Source organism: Oncorhynchus mykiss, chromosome 25, assembly GCF_057628025.1.
Source record: "Oncorhynchus mykiss isolate SJ-2025 chromosome 25, ASM5762802v1, whole genome shotgun sequence".
Classification (NCBI taxonomy): Eukaryota; Metazoa; Chordata; class Actinopteri; order Salmoniformes; family Salmonidae; genus Oncorhynchus; species Oncorhynchus mykiss.
In genome coordinates this window covers 52,068,482-52,089,007 of record NC_143046.1, presented here as the reverse complement: position 1 = coordinate 52,089,007, position 20,526 = coordinate 52,068,482, and the positions used below count along the sequence as shown (strand labels likewise).

General features: G+C 41.7%; 1 protein-coding gene across 2 annotated transcripts in view; it reads right to left on the bottom strand.

The window, feature by feature from the left end:
* The window catches only part of rps6ka1 (ribosomal protein S6 kinase a, polypeptide 1), a 142,521-nt gene that overhangs the window by 102,123 nt on the left and 19,872 nt on the right, over positions 1 to 20,526 (bottom strand). The window contains exon 1 of one of the 2 annotated variants that reach the window (XM_036962274.2): positions 11,579 to 12,290. The exons of the other annotated variant lie outside the window; for it this stretch is intronic. Within the exon in view, the coding sequence (XP_036818169.1) occupies positions 11,579 to 11,641 (63 nt within the window). The 5' untranslated portion in view covers positions 11,642 to 12,290. Of the gene's footprint in view, positions 1 to 11,578; positions 12,291 to 20,526 lie in introns of those variants that run through there. 2 annotated transcript variants of the gene reach the window in all.

Genomic DNA, 20,526 nt, shown 5'->3' with positions numbered 1-20,526 from the left:
GGTGCAACAGTACAGAGTTGTGCAATATCCAACTGCCACAGGTGATTAAAAGAGTATCTCTGGAGATGTTCAATCTAAAGATAAAATACAGAGGTGTCCGTTTCTTCTGAAGCATTGCTAAACAACCTTTCTCTTACCATAGCAGTCCGAATTGACTTTGCTATACAGTATATTGCGTTGGAAAAAACAGAACAGTCAAACACACAAAGAAAAGGGGTTCGGACTAGGACTAACAGATCCCCCCCCCACCCCCCCACAACAACCTTCCTCCCGGTCATGTCACAATGGAGAGCGAGGCGACGCTGAAGTCAGACTTCCTCTCCTACTCATTTCCCTTGACGACAAAACACAGTTATTTTCTTTTAACACACACAAAACAGCAGGCAGGCAACAGCGCAGCCAGGACATCGATTGGCCTTGAGTGGTGATAAAGTAGGGAAGAGAGCGGGGGGGGGGGGGGGGTGAATGGCTTTTCTGAGGCACTTCCCTTGGTCTCAGGGAAGAAAAAGATCTTTACTTGTCCACGATATTCATCTCCTCACAGATCGATTAGTGCGTTGGGCTACACGATAAATGAACATAAAATGGAAATGTTTTGTTGAGTCAGTCTCAAAGGCTGCGTTTACACAGGCAGCCCAATTCTGATATTTTCCATGAATTGGTCTTTGACAAATCAAAAATCAGCTCTTTTTGCCAATAATTGGGACATTACTGCTGTGGCCTCTGCTACAAATCAGGAGCTCAAGATAGAAGTAGGATTACAATAAAATGACAACTTGTTAGGCTATCAAGTCTAGGAAACACAATAATGAGCTTCTCAAAACCAGCCTGAGGTTTTATTAGTGCAGAAGGCAGATCAATATTTTATCAGACTTTTTTTTTTTTTTTTAAACACTGAGTGCAGTTCAACTCCAAATGTATCTTATCTAGACAATGAGATTCTAGGAAGTGACGTGCCTCACACCAATTAGATTCACATCCATGAGGTAGGACATTTTTTGGTTTGCTCCAAACAATTTTTTTTTTTTTAAATAAATAAATCACCTCAACAAAACGCTAATAAAATTAGCACAAGTAATAGATAATTTCCATAGAGGCTGCTACCTAAATATGTTAACAAGCTCAAACGAAAATAAACCAGGGCTGTCAAAGTGAACGTTAATAACGCAGGACATGTTTATCGGCGTACATTCTTTTGATGCAGTTAATCGCGTCTCGATTTCTTCACCACACGTGTTTCTGCACAAACCCCCTTTAAGTGCAGAATCCAACGCTGAACACAACTACAGTCAATGCTTGTGGCTTTACAATCACTGAAGACCGTGTGCCTCTAGTCAAAAAGTTATGCCCAATATTACTGGAGCTATGATTTTTATTTACTTAAACATTGGGAGCATTAATAGCTGTATGTCCGTGACTTGTGTTGTTTATGGTGAAAATGCCATAAAAAAAAATTCTGATGTTCCTAATTGTGTGTTTCAAAGCATAGTATGCCTGTTACTCAATGCATTACTTTTAAATTATTTTTTCTTCTTTTGAGCCAAATTTGAGCAAATTCAAAAATGGTGATTAAAATCAGAATTAACTTGATTATATATTTTAAAATAATTTGACAGCCCTAAGGTAAACTAATTGCAAAGACAGGCAATCCAGCTCAAAAGTTATACAAGTATAGGTAGAAGCTACCGAAAGTCATTTTGGGGTCTGAATGAAAGACATTGTGCAAATGAACAAAGTTTTGACAAAATGCTCGTCTGAAGGAAGAAGAGCACTGGCTCTGGAGCAGCATGTGTACGTACACGCTGCGTCTGTGTAGGGCAACGGGCCTGCCTGCTCTGCGAAGACGGGTGAGGAGCAGAAAGAGGGGCCGAGAACAGAGGGGGGGGGGGGGGAAAGGCAAGGAAATCAAGATGGCAGCGGCAGCTGTACAGATACTGTAACTCATCCAGAGCAATTTGACTTCTCAAACACGGCAGAAAGCTACCCTTACATGACGCCCGAAACCTTATTAATTCAGCCACTTACTCAGCTAACTTGCCCTTAACACCTGTATACGGGTCAAAAATGGCAGATTAGGTGTTTATTAGTGCCCACATTAGAAGACAGTAACATGCTGTACTGTACATGATGCCAGAGCTCTGGCTCTGCGCTTCACAGGTCAGTATGGGTTTTGACTAACAGACGTTCTAAACTTGAGCACCTCGCGCAAAAAGTTATTTTTTATTTAAAACAAACATTGTTACATACATTTTACGGTGTTTATCTGGTGTGTCTTCTTACAGAGTCAGCCATTGCAGTTGCCCCCCCCCACCCCTCCTGCTAAATTGGGCAACTTTCGGTTGTCCGAGTGAGGGAAAGGCAGTGTCAAAGTTAATGGCCCGAGGTGGTGAGGTATATGGCCAATATACCACGGCTAAGGGCTGTTCGTAGACGCAACGCGGAATGCCTGGACACAGCCCTTAGTCATGGTATATCAGGCAGGCAGGTAGTCTAGCGGTTAGAGCGCTGGGCCAGTAACCGAAGGGCTGCGAGATCGAATCCCGAGCTGACAAGGTAAAAATCTATCGTTCTGCCCCTGAACAAGGCAGTTGACCTAGGAACAGTAGATTGTCATTGTAAATAAGAATTTGTTCACAACTGACTTGCCTAGTTAAATAAAATATATACCACACCTCAGGCCATAAACATTGGCCAAACCCCCGAAGTGCCTTATTGCTATTATAAACTGGTTACCAACGTAATTAGAGCAGTAAAAAAATGTTGTCATACCTATGGTATACGGTCTTATATACCACATTTGTCAGCCAATCAGCACTCAAACCACCCAGTCTATTTATTTATTAATGCATGCACGCACACACACACACACACACACACACACACACACACACACACACACTAATCCATACAGTTGAAGACAGAAGTTTACAAACAATTAGGTTGGAGTCATTAAAACTTTTTTTAACCACTCTACAAACTTCTTATAAACAAACCATAGTTTTGGCAAGTCGGTTAGGACATCTACATTGTGCATGACACAAGTAATTTTTCCAACAATTGTTTACAGAGAGAATATTTCACTTATCATTCACTGTATTATAATTCCTGTGGGTTAGAAGTTTACATACTGTAAGTTGACTGCCTTTAAACAGCTTGGAAAATTATCGAAAAATATTTCATGGCTTTCTGATGGGCTAATTGACATCATTTGAGTCAATTGGAGGTGTACCTGTGGATGTATTTCAAGGCCTACCTTCAAACTCAGTGCCTCTTTGCTTTACATCATGGGAAAATCAAAAGAAATCAGCCAAGACCTCAGAAAAAAAAGTGTAGAGCTTCACAAGTCTGGTTCATCCTTGGGAGAAATTTCCAAAACGCCTGAAGGTACCACGTTCATTTGTACAAACAATAGCACGCAAGTATAAACACCATTGGATCACACAGCCGACATACCACTCAGGAAGGAGATGCGGTCTGTCTCCTAGAGATTAACGTACTTTGTTACGAAAAGTGCAAATCAATCCGAGAACAACAGCAAAGGACCTTGTGAAGATGCTGGCGGAAACAGGTACAAAAGTATCTATTTCCACAGTAAGATCAGTCCTATATCGACATAACCTGAAATGCCGCTCAGGAAGGAAGAAGCCATTGCTTCAAAACCGCCATAAAAAAGCCAGACTACAGTTTGCAACTGCACATGGGGAAAAATATCATATTTTTTTAAGAAAAGGCCTCTGGTGAAACACAAATCGAACTGTTTGGCCATAATGACCATCGTTATGTTTGGAGGAAAGAAGGGGAGGTTTGCAAGCCAAAGAACATCATCCCAACCGTGAAGCATGGGGGTGGCAGCATCATGTTGTGGGGGTGCTTTGCTTCAGGAGGGACTGGTGCACTTCATAAAATAGATGGCATCAGAGGATGGAAAATTATGTGGATATAATGAAGCAACATCTCAAGACATTAAAGCTTGGTCGCAAATGGGTCTTCCAAATGGACAATGACCCCAAGCATACTTCCAAAGCTGTAGCAAAAAGTCAAGGTATTGGAGTGGCCATCCCAAAGCCCTGACCTCTATCCTATAAAATTGAAAAAGTGTGTGCGAGCAAGGAGGCCTACAAACCTGACTCAGTTACACCAGCTGTCAGGAGGAATGGGCCAACATTCACCCAAATCATTGTGGGAAGCTTGTGGAAGGCTACCTGAAACGTTTGACCCAAGTTAAACAATGTAAAAACAATGCTACCAAATACATTCAATTAGTATGTAAAATTCTGACCCACTGGGAATGTGATGAAAAAAATAAAAAGCTGGTTAGTGCCAGTTTGCGCTGTTCTGTGAAGGGAGAAGGACACAGCAATTTCTCGCATGGAATAGCCTTCATTTCTCAGAACAAGAACAGACTGACAATTTTCAGAAGAAAGGGATTTGTTTCTGGCCATTTTTAGCCTTTTAAAAATAATAAACTTGGATTAGTTAACAGAAGGTGCCACTGGAACACAGGAGCGATGGTTGCTGATAATGGGCCTCTGTACACCTACGTAGATATTCCTTTTTAATTATTTTTTTAAAATCAGCCGTTTCCAGCTACAATAGTCATTTACAACATTAACGATATCTAAACTGTATTTCTGATCAATTTTATAATGGACAAAAAATATTTTATTTTTAAAAAACAAGGATATTTCTAAGTGACCCCAAGCTGTTGAACGGTAGTGTGGGATTGGAAATTATGCAGACAATTACATTGATGGAAGCCAAAATCCATCTGCAATATTAAAGCTGATCTACCCCCTAATTAAAAAACGAAGGGAAAAAAAGTAATTGTGTGATGACGGGGATGCCGGATTGTGTTCATGAATATTCTTATGTTACTGAATGAATCCAAAAGTATTTTCAAAGTTCGATATAAAACAAATGAAGCGAAAAGTACATTAAAAATAAAATACACATAAAATCAACAGCGTAACATTTGGATTCAGCCTCGTGTCAGGTTAACTGTTGTGGCCTTACATTTAGTCTAATAATATTCCCTTTCATTTGCTACCATGGTTATGCATTTCATATTAGTTCTGTAAGAAACATTTCAACTTAACCCTATCCACACAGGCCAATTACCAGGAGTGTAAAGTGTTAAACAGTAGCTACAAATATTCACATTCATTGAAAAAGGTAAGAAATAGTTGACAGTATTGAAACACCATCCCGCGGCTTTGTCCAAATACCCCGGTATGCAAGGCATACCGCCTAAGGTGAACTATTCCTTTAATAAACTAAAACTGAAAGGCAAAATGTAGTTTTTAAACACTGACATAAAAATCTAATCATGGGAGGAGGGGTTTATCCACAAACAATCGGCACCTTGAGGAGGAAGCCTACTGGTTTGGCACTCTTCCAGTTCAAGAATGCATTTCCCTAACTTCTGTGTTGACTTCCCTCTCGTTCTCACTTCTTCCATCTACCTCCCTCCTTCCTTCCTTCCCTCCCCCCTTCCCTCCCTCCCTCCCCCTGAGGTGTGCAGTAATGTAGCAATATTAACTGGGTGTTCAGGAGATGTTGGAGCTAGAATGTGGAAGATGCTACTCCACACATTTCAGCCTCATTAGCTCCACATGGCTGATCCAAGTTGCCCAGGCAGTTAACCACGCTCTCCCCTGAGCTTCCAATCAGAGCAAACACACACAGCGCTCACACACATATGCACATTAACACTATACACTCAGACCTCCCGAGTGGCGCAGGGGTCTAAGGCACAGCATCGCAGTGCTAAAATGTTTCACTACAGACCCGGGTCCGATCTGTATCACATCCGGCCGCGATCAGGAATCGCATAGGGCGGCGCAGCGTCGGGTGGGGGGGGGGGGTTAACTTGCCTCATCGTGATCTAGCGACTCCTTGTGGCGGGCAGGGCGCCTGGAGGCTGACCTCGGCTGTCAGGTGAACGGTGTTTCCTCTGACACATTGGTACGGCTGGCTTCCGGGTTAAGCGGGCGGGTGTTAAGAGGCGCGGTTTGGCGTATCATGTTTCGGAGGACGCATGACTCGACCTTCACCTCCGGAGCCCGTTGGGGAGTTGCAGCGATGAGGCAAGATCGGAAAAAATATTATATATACAAACACACACACACACACAACCAGTCAAAAGTTTGGATACACCTACTCATTCAAGGGTTTGTCTTTATTTTTACTATTTTCAATATTGTAAAAAATTAGTGCAGACATCAAAACTATGAAATAACACATTGGGAATCATGTATTAACCCCAAAAAAGTGTTAAATCAACATATAATTTTACATCTTCAAAGAAGCCACACTTTGCCTTGATGACAGCTTTGCACACCTGGCATTTTCTCAACCAGCTTCACCTGGAATGCTTTCCCCAAAACTCTAAAAGGAGTTCCCACATACGCTGAGCACTTGTTGGCTGCTTTTCCTTCACTCTGTGGTCCAACTCATCCCAAACCACCTCAATTGGGTTGAGGTTGGGTGATTGTGGAGCCCACAAAACATCTGTCTATGCGTGTCGGTCTGTGCGTGCGCCTGCAAGTTCCTGCCTGTGTGCGCCTGTCTGCCTAACCGCCCGCCCGTACCTGTCTGTTGAGCATTGAACCTGGATGCTTCTGTGTGTCGCTCTGAATGGGAGTCTGTTGGATGACTGGTACAATGCAGTTTATGAGCGGCTTCACTGCAAGTATATTATATGTTTCAGATATTCAATAAAAAAATTGATCTAAAAAGCTATTTTTGCTTTATCATTGTGGTATTGTGTGTAGAGTAATGAGGGGGGGAAAAAACAATGTAATCATTTTTAGAATAAGACTAACCTAACAAAATTTGGAAAAAGTATAGGGGTCTGAGTACTTTCCAAAGGCACGGTTTAGTACAGTAGTGTATGGACTCTAGTGTTCTCTACTTTTCTTTACTGTTCCGTTCAAAACTGTGCTGTCCAAACGTGTGTTACAGATGTCCATGATTGATACGTTCAAATCTGAACCAGTCAGTGTTCAGTGGGTGAGGATGCTTGGTACAGTAAATGGAAAGAAGGGAGGTGTCATGGTAGGTGTCATAACGAGCCGGGAGAGGCAACATTAACTGGAGAGAGAGAGCGGCAGAAAGAGCCAACAGAATGGTCCAGTCTTGCTATGACCATCAGACAACAGAAAGACAAATAAAAATGATGAGCTGAACATAACAGCATGCCAGTGAAAGGAAGGACACCAGCTGGGGACCAAACTGTGGGTTGTGACTAGGGCTGGGCGATATGGCTTAAAAATCATTTTTCCAAATGTGCGATTCACCCCTGCAATCGAACCCACAAATGCGGATGCTCCAGATACTCAACTAGTCGAAAGGATGCCAATTGTATTGCTTATCTAATCAGCACAATTCAAAATCTGCCGTTTCCATTTACAACATTAACAATGTCTACACTGTATTTCTGATCAATTTGATGTAATTTTAAAATGGGCAAAATAAAAATTAAAACAGCTTTTCTTTCAGAAACAATGACATTTCTAAGTGACCCCAAACTTTGACAGTAGTGTGCATATCATCTCTTTAGATTTGTGTGTATTAGATAGCTGTTGTGGAATTGTTAGATTACTTGTACTGTACATGAGATGTCCATTTCCCATTAATGAACTACGCATTTCCCTATGTCATGTTAGCGGTGTACTGCAGTGGATGGGAGGAGCTTGTTGCTAGCTCTAATGTTTAAATGACTCCACAGCAAAAAAATATTCAAGTTGTTGGGAAAGTGTGAACACAGATACAGCATATGGAGATTAAATTATACAGTACATGTTTTTCATTGCTCCAAAGATGAGAAGGGGACCTAAAGAAGCCTGATGGTGATCCAGTGACAGCACATGGAATGGAGAGACAGGAAGGGAGAGAGATAGGAATTTAGGGGCAACATACAGTAAGTGCTATGTGACAACCCTGGGCTGAATCTGTAGCTGTTGCACAGTCTCTGGTTTCAAAACACAGATTGACAGGAAACAAGCAGCTCATCAGCTGTTACCTGATAGAGTATCTCCTCTCACCGAGTGGATTTATTCAGTGCATGTTGTGATTGTCACATTTCTATTCTGATTAGACATTCACAACAATAGGCTTGCAGATTTAACATCCTACTCTTTAGAACTGCAGTTGTATAGTGTAGACATCAGTTGTCAACAGTAAACAACTGACATCGTCATCAGCTATAGTATAGCAAAGGACCAATGGTAGAATCTGAACAGAGTTCGTACTTTTGACAGTCAGTGCCGTGGCAACTCTGCCATAAAGCTGTTCATGAATCTGACCTTGGCTTGTCCCATCAGAAAGTAACCCAAGCACAACTGTTCAATCAATAAACCCCCAGCTCTCCAAACCCAGCCGCGACCGTCTGTCTAGCAGGGGCAGAGCTCTCCCTTTACATCTCAATCAATCTACCTTGGCCTCGTCTGCCTATCGGTACAAGGTTGGAGTGGAGCCAGGTGCCGATGAGCGCTGTGCTGTGACAGTGATTTACAGCCTCAAGCTAAAATGAGAAAGTTCCCAGTGTGATGCATTCAAAAGACATCAGTCATCTAGCTCTGCATTACTAGACATTGACAATTCCTGCACCTCCCGAAACGAATTGTATTCAAACATGTTTTGTTGGAGGAAACAGAACAGACATTTCAGCTTTGTCAAGGGAGAAGACTTTTTCTGAATGATCTATAGCCGTGGAAGCCTCCATGGGAGGAGGTTCAATTGTAATCAAATGGATTAAGCGAGGTGCATTAATTAAAGCAGAATTTTGTTTTTTTCCATAACCAAATCTCTATTTCTGCTGTTAGCGTGGATGGAGCAGTCTTGCTCAAGTCGCAACCAAATAGAATATAACGCTGCGGCTGAAGTTCGGAATTACAATTTTATGTGTACAACATACCTGCAAAACTATACTGAGAGCTTTTTCTTTTCTTTCTAAAAAGGACATATTTTAGGCAGGTTTTTTTTCCTCACAATTTATCATGTTTTTTGCCCGAGTCCCCGTACTGCACAAAGAGGATTAGGTGAATCACTGGTTGGGGTAAATTTCTCAAAGACCAGTCAAATAGCAAAAAGTGTCTGGACCATTCCATTTACGTCACTAATAGAGATTTTAGTTGTAAAAAAAGCTAAACTCTCATTTAAAATTGCCCTGATCCGTGGTGCAGGGAAGACATGCTGTGGTGGTATAGTTCATAATTACATTCAGAAGGCATTCATCAGGCCTCCTGAGTGGCACAATGGTCTAAGGTGTCACTACAGATCCAGGTTCGATCCCGGGCCGTGACGCAGCCGGCCGCAACGGAGAACCATGAGGCAGCGCACATTTGGCCCAGCGTCATCCTGGTTAGGGGGAGGGTTTGTCCATGTCCCATCGCGCTCTAGCAACTCCTGAGGCAGGTCAGGTGCATGCAAGCTGACACGGTCGCCAGTTGTACGGTGTTTCTTCACCTCTCCCGAGTTGCAGCGATGGTACAAGACTAACTAATTGGATATCACGAAATTGGGGAGAAAAAGGGTTAAAAAGTTCATTTAAAAAAAATACTACGCACTCAAAAGCCAGGACATGCAACGAGGATAGATGGCCTCACCTGCCCATAAACTGCTAGTTTGAACACTTTTAAAAAGTTAAACTGATCCATGATACAACATTGTAATCTGTTACACAAAATTATAAGTTCCTCAGCACATCCCACTTCAGCTACACTATCATTCACATGGCTACATTGAAAAAGTTTGATTAAGTGCGCCGGACTTTGGCCTGTGACGTGAACGAGCAAAAGAGACGAGGGAGGAGAGCAATCTCAAATCGAACAGTAATCTGCGCTGCTCCACCACGATGTCAACAAGGCAGCATTACACAGAACACAAACAGGCTGTGCGCATGCGCCATCGTGCGTAATTGTATTTTATCCCCCAACACTAAACGCGATCACGACACGCAGGTTAATCTATCAAAACAAACTCTGAACCAATTATATTAGATTGGGGACAGGTCGAAAAGCATTAAACATTCATGGCAATTTAGCTAGTTAGCTTGCACTTGCTAGATAATTTGTCCTATTTAGCTAGCTTGCTGTTGCTAGCTAATGTGTCCTGGGATATAAACACTGGGTGGTTATTTTACCTGAAATGCACAAATACCTCTACTCCGACAATTAATCCACACATAAAACAGTCAACCGAATCGTTTAAAGTCATCCCTCTTCCTTCGCTTGACTTTATATTGTGATTGGCAACTTTCATAAATTAGGTGCATTACCACCATTGACTTGGTTCGTCTTTCAGTCACCCAAGTGGGTATAACCAATGAGGAGATGGGAGAGGCAGGACTTGCAGCGTGATCTGCGCCAGAAATAGAACTGATTTCTATTTTATCCCTTGGCAACGCAGACGCTCGTGAGCAGTGTGGGTGCAATAATTGAATAATATAGATTTCTAAATGTATTTTGCAAGCGCTCGTCGGTCAGCCTGTTACACTTTGTTTGGAAATGTACAACATTTATTTTCCATAAAATATGTTTGAATGTTGTAACTAGTTTCCATTGGAAGGCAATCACTTTTGCATGTGAACACAGAATCCTATTATTCCACGTGCTTAACCTACGTCACATTTCGTTTTGGAGCGATTCAGAGACGGAAGAGATAGCGAGACATCCCACTCCCTCATGTTTCTTGGTTCATATACAGCCAATAAACTAAGAAGTTGTTACTGCATTGGTGCCTATGGGAGAGCCACCCATTTTTTTTAAACGATTAAAGTCCTGCGTGAGACATCTATTCACCACCTTTAACCGACTGCGCCATCGGCCAAAACGGGGCACCTGGCTCACACCCAGATAGGCAACCCGGTGCCAGAGCGAATGCAATAAATGCTCCAAGCAAAACTCGGCTAGGCGAAGTGAACGTCCGTGCCTCGCATACGCCCTTAAAATATATTCACTTGAAAAAAAACCTGCAATATTACTGTTTGTCCCTCGAGACATAATAACATAGCCAGTATACACTTCCTCAAAAGTCTGAATTAGTCGAACATGACAGACTTCTTGATTTGACGTTTTTGATCTTCAGCAATGTTTGGTGCAGTATTTCAAGTGTTCAAAAAAAATATGTGCATATAAACTAGTCATCTCTTGTTTATTGACAAACACTTAATTGAAGAATCCCATCCATAGTTCTCACTCCTACTAGTACTGTTGACCGATCACCGACGGGGTACTACGGAACTTCGACAAAAAAATGTAGTGTGCAAACTCACAGGAAAAAAACAACAACCTTGCCGAACACCAAAACGTCGTCATAATATATGCGCGAACTGTTTATACTACGAACCATGCGACAGGCTTTGCAAGCAAGTACACCATCCCCAATTTAACAACTAGATTAATGAACAACTGGTCATAATAGTATGTTGCAATTGCCCGTCAAAAACATATTGCATTTTGGGCATTCATTGGCAAATGTATTTCCACGAGCAACAATAATCAGAATGGAAAAGTTTAGCCTACGGATATTTTTGGCACGCGGAATGAAAATAGTAATTTTAACAAACTGTCCTTACCTCCGAGTCCAGTGTAACTAGCTCCATTTGGGGCCAGGGTTCCGCAAGGTGTGCAAGAGGCATTCTGCAGGTTTTTAGTTTCTCCCTCTGCTGCCGAAATACAAGTTGAGTTTGCCCAGATTTATTGGGTTTTAGATTGAGGTTGCGTTGCCCTGGACAAGGTCTTGTTTATTCACAATTTGAAGTCTGGTCCGTTGATGTAGTTTATCACTTCAATCCCCGATGCAAGACATGCAGCCGTCGACTCCAAACTAATATAATCGCTTCAAAATGACGTCGTATAATGACCACCTCTTCAGAAACAAGCAATTCCAACAGCAATAAGCACGATAATAACAAGTTGAGGCTTTGAGTAAAAACGAACCCCTTTTACACGGGTAGCCTACGTTCAGATTTGACGAGAAGAGAGGTGCTGGCTGTAGCTCTTAAGCTCCAAGCCGCTTAATAGGCTATCGCTATGCAATTATATTCCTCCGCCGAAATAATTAGCCTTCTCTTGTGTCCATGTAACCTAATTAATCGACGATGCAGCCTATTATATTATAGGCATACAGCTTCTCTTTTCCTCTGTGTTTCTGAGAGATTCCTCGGAGCGGGACTTCGTTCTGTCCGCTGGTTCATCCTCCAGAATGTAGCGTATCAACTCGACCAATTATTGTCAGACTCCAGACGGATTTCATCCAGCCCCTTCTCGGTCGGTCCGCCCAACCGTATTTTCGCCATCCCCTGGATGCTGGTTGAACTGCAAATTATGCATAGGCCTACGTAATGCGCCAAAAGCCCACCATTTGCGCTTGTTTACATTAATCAAATAAAATGTTGGTAGCGTAATAAAACCTTGAAGATATTTTTTTTTTCAGTATGATGCTAAAAAAAAGAAGGGAAAGAAGAGGAAGAGAACAAGAAGAAGAGGGCGATGATGGTGATACATTGTTATGCACAGAGGTATCATGCCATTTTTTTTTTACCCCAAAACCTAACCTTAATCCTAAACCTAACCCTAATTCTAACCCTAAACGTTGCTTATCAAATTTTACTTATTTATAGCGTCATATAATGAGTTTAAAGATATTTAATTTGTCTATCAATGTCCCTTCAAAAAGACATGGCACATGATGCATTTGGGTTTGAAGGAAACCAGATCGATACTTTACATTTAAACATAAAAATTCAATACAATTTCTTTGAGTGTGGTGTATCAATTGATCTGTGCATCGTCGAAGGTCATTGTGTTAATGTATATGTGCATTTGTTTAGGTCTTTGTTTCCCACTGGGCACACTGGTTGAATCAACGTTGTTTCCACGTCAATTCAATGAAATTGCGTTGAACCAACGTGGAATAGATGTTGACTTGACGTCTGTGCCCCGTGGGTTCTTTGGAAACCACCAACATTTGCCACAAAGTGTTTTAATACAGAGTGCAGGTCGGAGAGAATAGTGCTCTGCTGTGTTTCCCTCTCCATCTACTCCATTGACTGGGCTGAGTGGATATTGTTCCTGGTTGAATTAGGTTACTATTGGCAACCAGACAACATCTACCATAGAGGCAGGTGCTGGCTAGATCTACAGTATGACACAAATTAGGATGAATACTTGCACTATTAATATATTCTCAATTTAAGCCATTCACACACACACACAGGCTTGTTTAACTAACCTTGTGGGTACACACAATGAATTCCCATTCAAAATCCTAAAATGCTAGCTTGCCTAATTAAAGTTTGTGAAAAAACAAGGAAGTATAGTGTAGAGAATAATTGAACCATCTAAACCGCTGTGAAATACAGTGGGGAGAACAAATATTTGATACACTGCCGATTTTGCGGGTTTTCCTACTTGCAAAGCATGTAGAGGTCTGTCATTTTTATCATAGGTACACTTCAACTGTGAGAGACGGAATCTAAAACAAAAATCCAGAAAATCACATTGTATGAATTTTATGTAATTAATTTGCATTTCATTGCAGATTGTCCAGTTCTGTTCTGTTATGTCTCAAGAGGCAGCCTAAATGTACAAAACCATTGAACTATAGTTTCCAAAGGATTTTCTTGTATTCAACTCTTTTTACTCTAAGATGTGTCGGAGAGCTTTGGAAGAAAAAAAATCACAACAATTGATACAGCATGGTACAAATTATTCAATCATTTGTCAAGGCCTCCTAAATATGACAATCCCCTCCAGGGTTTCCCAAACTCCAAAGGGGTGCACATCAGAGATGGAAAAGGTAGCAAGACATCTCACTGGCCCCCTTTTTCTGGTTCATATACAGTCAATTAACTAAGTGAATCAGAACCAGCTGCTATCGCGTTGGTGTCTGTGGGAGAGCTTCCCCTTACAGTTAGTAGACCGGAACTGTGACCATTTCTTTCAATAAGTAAGACATCTGTCCTAGTGATTGATACAGAGCAGAAACAGACATCAAGGGAATCCCACAGGCACTCCCTCAGTGGTCTACCTTTCCCTCACTACACAACTCTGTTGAAACGGTTACTGTCTTTATTTCCCCCTGGTCTGGCATCCAAAGTGCAACACACACACCTGCCTAAAGGGATGTGAAGCTGAATGTCACGTCTTGCTCTATGACAACATGCCAGTTAACACCCACTAATCTAATCAAATAAAGTGTCAGTGTGGTTGTGCATTGAGAAGCACACTTTGTAATGAAAAAGAAGTAGGTTTGATTCTTTGATCTATCAGTCTTTACAGTATGAACCAGCAGAGACTATGGCTTTCAATCTCAGAGCTAATCCTAATAAAAAAATGCAATTCATTTTCCCGATTAAATTCTGGCTAATTATACATTTTTGTATAACAGCCCGATGAAGGTCATGGTTCATTTTAAAGCAGCATATCTGTGTACAGTGGTAGTAGCCATAAGGGACTATGGGGCCGATTCACACATAGAAAATCTATTCTTTTAATACACATTTTGATTTAAGCACTTATCGGTATTTGGTATTCAGACTTACAGGTGCGTCATGAACTCTTTCGGTGTTGCTCCCTTATGCACACTGAATAAAATGTCATTCAACCTCCGAAAACCTTCCCACTTTTTGGCCGACAGATTTCCTCATGGAGTTTTTATTCAATAGGGGTTTCAGTACATTTAAATACGGTGTATTTATTTATCTGGAATTTTCTTGACAAATTCACAAGAATCGCCTACAGTATATCGAGAGAACAGGTTCTGAATATTAGGGATCAATGAAAGAAAGCCATCAAAATATGCATATTCACCTCTTTTTGTTAGATCAAAAAATGATCTGATATTGTAGATTATTAAGGGTTAATAATTATTAAGGGTTATTAAGGGTTGACTTGTCCACACGGACAAGTCAAAGGAAAGAAAGTTCAACAAAATGAAATGGAAGGATGCAGGCTACAAACGTAGGCTACAAATTGAAAGAAACCAACACTAATGTGACAGTTATAAATGTGTGTGGGTATTTCTGAGGGTGGCTACCAATAGTGGCTAATATTAAACATTATACAAATTGTAAAAAACAGAGAAAAGTCCAAGCATATACAGTTGAAGTCAGAAGTTTACATACACTTAGGTTGGAGTCATTAAAACTCGTTTTTCAACCACTCCACACATTTCTTGTTAACAAACTATAGTTTTGGCAAGTCGGTTAGGACATCTACTTTGTGCACGCCACAAGTCATTTTTCCAACAATTGTTCACAGACAGATTATTTTACTTATAATTCACTGTATCACAATTCCAGTGGGTCAGAAGTTTACATACACTAAGTTGACTGTGCCTTTAAACAGCTTGGAAAATTCCAGAAAATTATGTCATGGCTTTAGAAGCTTCTGATAGGCTAATTGACATAATTTGAGCCATTTGGAGTTGTACCTGCGGATGTATTTCAAGGCCTACCTTGAAACAGTGCCTCTTTGCTAAAGAAATCAGCCAAGACCTCAGAAAAAAGTCTGGAAATTGCTCCCAAGGATGAACCAAACGCCTGAAGGTACCACGTTCATCTGTACAAACAATAGTACGCAAGTATAAACACAATGGGATCACACAGCCGTTATACCGCTCAGGAAGGAGATGAGTTCTTTGGTGCGAAAAGTACAAATCAATCCCAGAACAAGGGCAAAGGACCTTGTGAAGATGCTGGAGGAAACAGGTACAAAAGTATCTATATCCACAGTAAAACAAGTCCTCTATCGACATAACCTCAGAGGCCGCTCAGCAAGGAAGAAGCCACTGCTCCAAAACCGCCATAAAAAAGCCAGACTACAGTTTGCAACTGCACATGGGGACAAAGATTGTACTTTTTGGAGAAATGTCCTCTGATCTGATGAAACAAAAAAATAACTGTTTAGCCATAATGACCATCCTTATGTTTGGATGAAAAAGGGGGAGGCTTGCAAAGCAGAAGAACACCATCCCACGGGGGTGTCAGCATCATGTTGTGGGGGCTCTTTGCTGCAGGAGGGACTGGTGCACTTCACAAAATAGATGGCATCATGAGGGTGGAAAATTGTGGATATTGAAGCAACATCTCAAGACATCAGTCAGGAAGTTAAAGCTTGGTCGCAAATGGGTCTTCCAAATGAACAATGACCCCAAGCATACTTCCAGAGTTGTGACAAAATGGCTTAGGGACAACAAAGTCAAGATATTGGAGTGGCCATCACAAAGCCCTGAACTCAATCCTATAGAAAAAGTGTGTGCAGAACTGAAAAAGCATGTGCGAGCAAGGAGGTCTACAAACCTGGCTCAGTTACACCAGCTCTGTCAGGAGGAATGGGCCAAAATTCACCCAATTTATTGTGGGAAGCCTGTGGAAGGCTACCCAAAATGTTTGACCCAAGTTAAACAATTTAATGGCAATGCTACCAAATACTAATTGAGTGTATGTAAACTTCTGACCCACTGGGAATGTGATGAAAGAAATAAAAGCTGAAATAAATCATTCTCTCTACTATTATTTTGACATTTCACATTCTTAAAATAAAGTGGTGATCCTAAATGACCTAAGACAGGGAATTTGGTTAAGGTGTATGTAAGCTTCCAACTTCAACTGTATATAATTAAAACATTCTAGAGCGCACAAATCAACTCAGTAGGTTCGGATGATCATTGCGCAAGGCTTTCCACAGTAGCAAATTTAGCTTGGGTCTCCAAATTCCGTCCCCTCAAATTTAGAAGGCCATACAATTACAATTCAACTCAGTAGGTTCGGATGATCATTGCGCAAGGCTTTCCACAGTAGCAAATTTAGCTTGGGTCTCCAAATTCTGTCCCCTCAAATTTAGAAGGCCATACAATTACAATTCAGAATAACAGCACAGCTATTTATAGCCTACTTCACTGTGGAAAAGAGGCCGACATATTTACCTGTCATGTTGATAACATATTCCGTTTTCTTCCATATGACTGGTTTCACATTCATCTCCATGAATGTAAAAGATAAAGGTAAAAAAAAAAAAATATCATAAGATAATCTAAAGATATCGCTATGCTTTCTCAGTGTTTCTGAGTATTATCATCCCTGTCGCCAAACTGATTAGAACTAACCATTTACCTAATAGCTCTTATCAAATTATAAATTCTAGTGAATAATGGTGTCATTCTTATCGGAGAAAATACGTAGCTCAACCTTATTCATAGTCCCCTCATGTGTAAAGGTGGTGGAATCATGAGGGAATTAAGTCAAGGTCAGAATACAACTCTGCCTCACCTCGATTTCTGTGATCTCCACCCCAAACGTATGGCTGGCACGTCTTCCCCATGCTTAAGATCAAGGTCAGAATATGCATAGAAAGAAAACTGCATAAAAAGGGAATTAAGTTCCATTTACTCACACAACTTAGGTCTGAATTGCCCCCCATTGGGATTTCTGTCTCTGCATAGCGGTGGTGACATCACAAGGTGAAGGCCAGTTGTGGCAACCCAGGGGAAACCCTGGTAGGAGGGAGCAGGGGTTGTGTGTGTGTGTGCCTGTGTGTGTTGCTGTGTGTGCATGTGTGAAACAGTGAGAGAGTGTATGTGGTGGCATGTGTATGTGGATGCGTGTTTGTGTTTGAGATAGAGTGTGTTTGTGTGCATGCATGTGTGCGTGTGAGAGAGAGAGAGAGTGTGGCTGCCTTAAGCCCAGGTTCTCTGAGACGGGACTAGTGCGTGATGTCTGGACTGAGTACTGAGACAGACTAAGTGGCAGGTTTGAGTCCAAAAACAGCGGTCTGCAAATTAGATAGAATGGTAACCGGGATAAAGCTGACATTGTTATTTAACTTCATTTTCAATTGGAGTTGACATTGATGAAAAGCATGGTGGATAGAGACACAGTGATGGGTAGAATAGCAAGAGAAAGGAGGAGAGAGGGGCAATTCCATGGTAACGGAATTTTCACTTAAAATGATTGCCAAACAAACACCATTGATTTCAAAGTTTAACGAACCATACAACTCTATGCACAAGAACTACGTTTAACAATTTACACTGACAATTTTTCTGGAAGAACTGTTCAGATGCAAAGTTCGGTAACAGAATTTCACTAAAATCTCCCTAAATGTTTTGTGTCCACATTTTCCAAAAGCTCTGTTAAATATCTGCTCCAAATTAAGATTCAATGATGTATGCAGAAAGAATAGAGTGACTTCTATGACATGACACATTGACTTTGAAAAAAAACAACACTTTTGGTTATTAAACTACAGTAAGTGAAGTTCTTTTTACACCTGGTAACGGAATTGCGGTAACTGAATTTCACCATGGGTCCTTGATCTGTACTACACAGAAATGCATAATTATGGATATGAACGTTATTCTTTTCATAGGGATGTATCCTAAATAAGTACATAAAGGTATAAATATGCTAAATCCTCCTTTGTATACAGTACTTGGGTATTATTTTACACACAGGTTATTATTTGAATGACCAAATCTGAACCAATCTTAGACGTCTATGTTTCACGTTTGGACATCAATGTACAGCACAATAGAGCTCAGTACAGTACATTATCCCCAGCTTCCAACTGGCCCATTCATCCCCCATCCTCACCCCTGTAACTATTCCCAAGGTTGTTGCTGTTGCTAGTAATATAAAAAAAATACATTGTTCTGTGCAGCACAGCACCGTATAGTTTAGTACATACATTACAGTAGAGTTCAGTGTAGGACAGCTGTGGCCAAAAGTTTTGAGAATGACACAAATATTAATTTCCAAAAAGTCTGCTGCTTCAGTGTCTTTAGATATTTTTGTCAGATGCTACTATGGGACACTGAAGTATAATTACAAGCATTTCATAAGTGTCAAAGGCACTTATTGACAATTACATGACGTTGATGCAAAGAGTCAATACTTGCAGTGTTGACCCTTCTTTTTCAAGACCTCCGCAATCCGCCCTGGCATGCTGTTAATTAACTTCCGAACCACAAATTCTCAATGGGATTAAGGTCTGGGGAGTTTCCTGGCCATGGACCCAAAATATTGATGTTTTGTTCTGAGCCCCTTAGTTATCACTTTTGCCTTATGACAAAGTGCTCCATCATGCTGGAAAAGGCATTGTTTGTCACCAAACTGTTCCTGGATGGTTAGGAGAAGTTGCTCTCCGAGGATGTGTTGGTATCATTCTTTATTCATGGCTGTGTTGTACATACAGTGACTGTATGTACATACCCCAAACAGAAGCCACAGGCAACATTCGCACTGAGCTAAAAGGTAGAGCTGCCGCTTCGAAGGTGCGGGACTCTAAGTTTACAAGAAATCCCGCTATGCCCTGCGACGAACCATCAAACAGGCAAAGCGTCAATACTAAGATTGAATCATACTACACCGGCTCTGGCGCTCGTCGGATGTGGCAGGGCTTGCAAACTATTACAGACTACAAAAGGGAAGCACAGTCGCGAGCTGCCCAGTGACACGAGCCTACCAGACGAGCTAAATCACTTCTATGCTCGCTTCGAGGCAAGCAACACTGAGGCATGCATGAGAGCATCAGCTATTCCGGACGACTGTGTGATCACGCTCTCCGTAGCCGACATGAGTAAGACATTTAAACAGGTCAACATACACAAGGCTGCGGGGCTAGACGGATTACCAGGACGTGTGCTCCGGGCATGTGCTGACCAACTGGCAGGTGTCTTCACTGACATTTTCAACATGTCCCTGTTTGAGTCTGTAATACCAACATGCTTCAAGCAGACCACCATAGTCCCTTTGCCCAAGAACACAAAGGCAACCTGCCCAAATGACTACAGACCCATAGCACTCACATCCGTAGCCATGAAGTGCTTTGAAAGGCTGGTAATGGCTCACATCAACACCATTATCCCAGAAACCCTAGACCCACTCCAATTTGCATACCACCCAAACAGATCCACAGATGATGCAATCTCTATTGCACTCCACACTTCCCTTTCCCACCTGGACAAAAGGAACACCTATGTGAGAATGCTGTTCATTGACTTCAGCTCAGCGTTCAACACCATAGTACCCTCAAAGCTCATCACCAAGCTAAGGATCCTGGGACTAAACACCCCCCTCTGCAACTGGATCCTGGACTTCCTGACAGGCCGCCCCCAGGTGGTGAGGGTAGGAAGCAACACATGTGCCACGCTGATCCTCAACACTAGAGCTCCCCAGGGGTGCGTGCTCAGTCCCCTCCTGTACTCCCTGTTCACCCACGACTGCATGGCCAGGCACGACTCCAACACCATCATTAAGTTTGCTGACGACACAACAGTAGACCTGATCACCGACAACGACGAGACAGCCTACAGGGAGGAGGTCAGAGACCTGGCCGCGTGGTGCCAGAATGACAACCTATCCCTCAATGTAACCAAGACTAAGGAGATGATTGTGCACTACAGGAAAAGGAGCATCGAGCCCGTCCCCATTCTCATCGATGGGGCTGTAGTGGAGCAGGTTGAGAGCTTCAAATTCCTTGGTGTCCACATCAACAACAAACTAGATTGGTCCGAACACAC